The sequence below is a fragment of the Anneissia japonica genome, unplaced genomic scaffold, assembly GCF_011630105.1.
Source record: "Anneissia japonica isolate Jap-2015-1 unplaced genomic scaffold, ASM1163010v1 scaffold483_len1788099_cov177, whole genome shotgun sequence".
Taxonomy (NCBI): Eukaryota; Metazoa; Echinodermata; class Crinoidea; order Comatulida; family Comatulidae; genus Anneissia; species Anneissia japonica.
In genome coordinates this window covers 586,154-592,060 of record NW_022682587.1, presented here as the reverse complement: position 1 = coordinate 592,060, position 5,907 = coordinate 586,154, and the positions used below count along the sequence as shown (strand labels likewise).

The 5,907-nt window shown below is 34.6% G+C and overlaps 1 protein-coding gene across 1 annotated transcript; it reads left to right on the top strand.

Moving 5' to 3' along the window:
* The first annotated feature begins 1,774 nt into the window (after positions 1-1,774).
* On the top strand, positions 1,775-5,253 carry LOC117104117. The gene is made up of 2 exons (XM_033245188.1): positions 1,775-1,785; positions 4,364-5,253. The coding sequence occupies exon 2, from the start codon at positions 4,368-4,370 to the stop codon at positions 5,040-5,042; it is 675 nt and encodes a 224-aa protein (XP_033101079.1). The 5' UTR covers positions 1,775-1,785; positions 4,364-4,367; the 3' UTR covers positions 5,043-5,253.
* Positions 5,254-5,907: the final 654 nt, after the last annotated feature.

The window sequence follows — 5,907 nt, the reverse complement described above, 5'->3', positions numbered from 1 at the left end:
TCAACGACTTGGTAGACTTAGAACACAAATTTTATTCAAAACATGAATATTTCAACCCGTCCTCGAGAAGACCCGAGGACGGGTTGAAATATTCATGAGAGAGAATGATAGTATCATGGAATATGGGACTTCGCAGTGGCATGCGCTCTCGTCCGGCGGGGGTCGACAGAACGATGGTGGGGTGGTGGTATAGACCCTACATCTGTGAAAATCCCTCCCTTGTCCGATCCTCTCTATATTGAAATTCATGGATCCGCCACTGATACAATATCATTCATTTCGTCGTTTTCAAAACATACAGTGACAATCATGATTAAAAAACGACACACATTTAAAATTCCACAATGGAATTGGCAACCATATGACCCAAAATGTCCCCCAGCCTCAGAAAGCCACAGGACCCCGGGACCATCGTTACGCCACTGGGACTTAGTAGTTGATGTGCATTCGTCAGCCAGTCAGAAATAAGATGCAGAATTTATTATCACTTTAAAAAGTGACCAGGCATGAAATAATGAGAAATAAACAATTAAGCGGTGTAGGCGATTCACAAAGGCAAGATATCATTATATAGATATGTTGGAAATAATTTAACCAAGTAAACAAATTATCAGTAATGAGCGGTAACTTTAAAGACAAGAATAATCCGTGGATTTATATTCCAAGTAATGTGATAAAAGTCATGGAGTTTTCTAGGAATCTGTCAAGAGTCCATTTGGCTTCAGACATATTTAGTATTATGAGAACTCGTCATCAATGTTGAATATTTACATGGCCGCAGATCATGGGGCCGAGGAAAACGCGTTCCCTCCACTTTAAGGTGGAGTTGGTCCCTCTCCACTTCCCAGCCACAATGTAATTTCATTTAGTCAAGGAGATGGTTTAAAATTGTTTAAATGAACTGTAGGCCTATAAATAACCTAGATTTTAAGGAAAGTAATTCTGCAGCAATTCCATGCCGTTAAATTAACTTTATCCGACATTTCTTAAAAGTCTAGCATAGTCAAATAAACAATCATTTACAACGTCCTGTTGACATATTGGGGTATTGCAGCATGCAGGTTCATTTTTACAGCAGTCGGAGAGGGGATCACATTAATTGTTACTTTTTTGTCCACTGGGCATCTTGTTACTGGGGAATTTTCTGGAGTGAATATTCCAAGAACTGATACATTCCCACCCTCTTCTAGGATTTTTTTTGTTTTTGTTGTTTTATTTTTTTTTTTTAATATTTACGATATATTTTCCGCAGCTATTTGCATACCATCATCATCAGCATCCATCGTCATCATCAGTGTCACCATCATGAAAATATTTAATTAAATGCGTTTTTTATATACCATATCTTTGTCACCATTCGTTTATGTAAAATAAAATTTGAAGTTATTTACTATAATGTGTTGAATTAATTAATTATTATTAATTCCATGAATTTTTCAGTCTTCTTAATCAATAATTTCGCGTCGATACACAGAGAAGGTAAATACTGTGTATTATAAGATAAACAGTGCGTTAATCCCTTCTGGGCTTATAATGATTTATCTCCTTGCTTAAGGTTCAACTACAGTATTTTGCCACAGAGCTGTGATTGGTCGGACCGGTACCTCCATCACACCCATATTATTACGTGTAAAACTTGGATGCTTTCCCACCACCTTCAGTGAGCAGCATCAACACCATCATCAGCCAAGCCACCACTTCGATCAAGCGGGTTACACAGTGCATGTCCTTGTTCGACACACTTTCTAGTTTTTGCTTGTTCATCCTTACAGGCCTATCCAAACGGTAAGTCAGCTTACTATACAAATTAAACAATAAAGTAATCTATTAGCTCATTGTGTTTTTCTTATGATTTTGTATAGTGGTAAGATTGCCAAATAATGTTGACTCTTTATCGTCAATGTATTTATTGCTGTAATTTTATATTAACGCGCCAAAAAAAGAGGTCACTGTGCTGGACACAGCAGCAGTGGCTCAATCCCAGGGTGTCGTGGACGTAGCTATTATGTTTCTAAAAAGGCAATCCGTTGTTACAGAAATAATTACTTGCAACACAGAATTATATCTGTATAACTATTCTGTAAACATAATCAATTCTGTGTTAATTTTTGTATTAACAGACATAATTATTAATTATTACACAATTATTACTGTCAAACGATTAGTGTACAAAATTATTATTTTTTGTTAACATAAATAATTAGGTACTACTTCAGAATGTTTTCTGTATAAACTATTCTGTAACAGAAATATTTCTCTGTAAATTTTGTGTTAACAGAACCAATTGGTACAGTATCACATTTTTTCCGCCAAGAATTTATTCTGTAAAGCCTATGCAAATTAGAAGGCGGAGTTTCCATTAAACATCCAATAGAATCATCAATGTCCAATACTGTCATCAAAAGTCCTTAGAGACTAAGAAAGTTCGCGGGTTTTCAACTCTGCCATACTTGATTGATAATCATGTCCACCAATTCGGATTAACTTTCGTTCTATGTTTTTGATTGATACTGGTTGTTATGATAAAGAACAGTAAACCATTTCTTTCTTTCATTTACAAACACAACCTACTGTATAATATAACATTCATTTTTTTTAGATGCCACACTGCTGCGTATGTAAAATATACTAGGAACCAACCATTAAAATAATTAATAAAACTGTAATGTAATAGATCCTACTACTGCTTATATAAATAACAATTTATTGTTATCGTTTAGAATGAATTGTTATTTAAGAATAATTTTAATAGCATAATTTTAAATATTAATAGTATACTTTTAGATGTTAAGTGTGTACTGTATACGTGACAACACACAACAATAACATACAAATTTGTGTGTAGGCCTACACTGAGAGAAACCAACTGCTCGACATGTGACCTCAACAACATTGTACAGTATTGGAAATTGATTTCAGTGTCAGATTCGAAAGTGTGAGGGTGAAAAAAAATAAATTAAAAAAAATAATGGAGAAAAGAAAAGAATACAGTACTGTATAATTATCAAATTTAGATCTGAGAGTGCCATTTCCGGCCTCTAGAGGTGCCATAATCAAGAGTTTCTGACCTCAGCCCGAACCATGGTCAAACTGAGGTGGTCTAGTAGTAGAGTATCAATCTGTGAAAGTCCCTCCCTAGGCCTCTCTATTTTCAATTCGTGGATCCGCCACTGGTTTATGTCATTCCTTTGCTTTATGCATTCCAGTGTGCTGACCGACCAATCTTCAGTGTCAATGAAGGTTGTCTGTGTAATAAAATATTCCTACTGTACCAAGCCTTGTATTTGAGGGTAGGTAGGTATACTGACAATTAAAGGAGAATAAATTTTACCAGTAAATATTACAGAATAAAATTAACATTCAAGTACTTTGAGGTTAAAAGTTGAAACAAAATTAAATTAAATTAATTAAAACTAAAAAATATGAAAACTGTAGACGCTACACACTTATTATAGTAATAATTATAAACAATGATGTATATATAATAACAACAATAAGGACTACAGTCTGTTATTTATTATTATAAATTGCTAAAAATCAATGATAATTTGTAATGAAGTAAAAAAGTATATACTATTTAATATTTAAAGGTTAATTAAAATGAATCTTAAATAATAATTCATTGCGAATAATACATTAATTTAATTATTTAAATTAAGGGTTGGTTTGTAGTATTGTACTACGCAGCAGTATCTAACAAAATGAATACTGTATTAATATTATGATTTGTTTCCACATAGAAGAAGGTTGTGTTTGTAAATGAAAGGAACTACTGTAATAGTTTACTGTTCTCTATCATAACAAGTATCAAATCAAGTATGGCATACTGTAGCTGAAAACCATCTCTCAAAGGACTTTTGACAGGATTGGACCAGGAAGTTATTATAAATAACAACTCCCTGATTGGACATTAATTATTCTATTGGATGTCTGATGGACACTCCGCCTTGTGGTGGACAGAATTCACAATATGAGGACAGAAAAGTTAAATTTGTGTGCACAGAAAATATTTCTGTGGATACAAATTTGTTTCTGTTAACACAAAATTTACAGAGAACTATAACTGTTACAGAATAATTATTTCTGTTTACGGACTTATACATATATAATTCTGTTGCACATGTCCCCATACAAAGGCATAATCTTACTGCGTATTAGTGTAGTGCATTAATTACATTTTGAACCATGTTGCAACATCATTCCATTCTTTATCTGAGTCCAATATTAATTTATTGTTAATCGTGATGAATACTTATAGTACATTATCATCAATGACATAATATAATCCCTTTTTCATGTTATCTTTGTTGAATAATTGTTCCATTTTCTTGATATTCACAAGATATATTATATGTTTATACAGAAAGATGTCACGTGGAAACCTTGAATCACTCCAGAAATTACCAACTCGCGAGTTGAAGGAGATGTGTCGAGATGCTAATATGAAGGTGTCTGGAACAAAAAGCCAACTGCTAATGCGTCTATGTGGCATGGAGAAGGAAAAACCAAAGACCAGCACCAGAATGTCAGTGAAGGCGGTAAACAAATGGCTTGAGAAACAAGGTGTAGCCAACATCGAATCTGTCAGCAGATGCCTTCGTGCAGGAATCCAGAAGGGTTACATTGACATTAGTGGCGATAGTCCTCTGGATAATGTCATCGGTGTCGATAGTTGTAAATTCTGTGGAGATGATCTGAAACCGACAATCCGTGACCTTCTCTACCAACCAGATTATGCCGGGGGTGACTATGAGGAAGGTGGTGTATATGCAACTGTAAGATGTTCAAACAAAGAGTGTCCTGGCGGTGGTAGTGGTGTATACGTGACACGGTTGTGCTGCAATGAAACCGATTTTGACTCTGGCAAATTTCACAACCACTGTAGAGATTGTCCAGGCTTCGGCAAGTGCACTGGGGACTACCGTATGCAGCACTGCGAGTCATGTAATAGACATTTTCATTCTGGGATCATGGGCTTCCCTTGCCCATGTCAAGGACGACCCGACGATAGAGATGGAGTTGATGATTGTGTTCTCCAGTAGTCTAGAACATTTTTGTTTGTGCCTCTTTTTTATTATCCTCAAAGCATGCTTGTATTACATTTGGCAATACAGCAGTTGCACTAAACTACATTACTAATAAAATACTAATATTTTAAAGTCATAGTTGTATTCTGATACAAATACAGTACGTTCACGTTAAAACCATTTCGATTGTGATTATAATACTTATTAAAGTTTTATGAAAGTTGAAGAATTTGTCATTTGAGTATCATTATGTAGTACTGTATACAGTGTAGCTCAAGGGGTAGTGCCAAGTGGGGGTGGGGTGCAGGGCCCCAGTCAAAAGAGCTGGAAAAAACAATTCATCGGGGAGAAGAAAAAATTATATATATTTTTACATATTAGTATACTGAAATTCCTGAATTGTCATAGTTTCCAGGGGATTCGCCCAATGGATCGCTTTGGAGATTTTGAGCGATGCCCAAACACGCCCACATACACTTTCGTCTGGGAGTAGCTCTACACATTCTTGAGAGACTTGAGATTAGAGACTGATACATTTGTTAATTTGTTGATCCAATACGATTGCAACCTCAACCGACTGTACCGAAAGTGACAGAAAGCAATGCGGCGAGTCGGTGTTTATTTATTCATGGGGTGTTTTTTTTTACAATTATTATTTAGATATAAAACATTATACTGTAATATACATCAAGAATTTCATTAAAATTTAGTAGCATTTAAATTAGGAAAAATGTGGTAAAAATCCACTAGGGGTGAAATATATTGATTATAGTTGCAAAACAAAAAATATTATTATAATTATTATTATGAATAATAATAATGTCAATAACGTTATTAGCAATAACACTACATTCATTAATACCATTACTGTACTTACAAT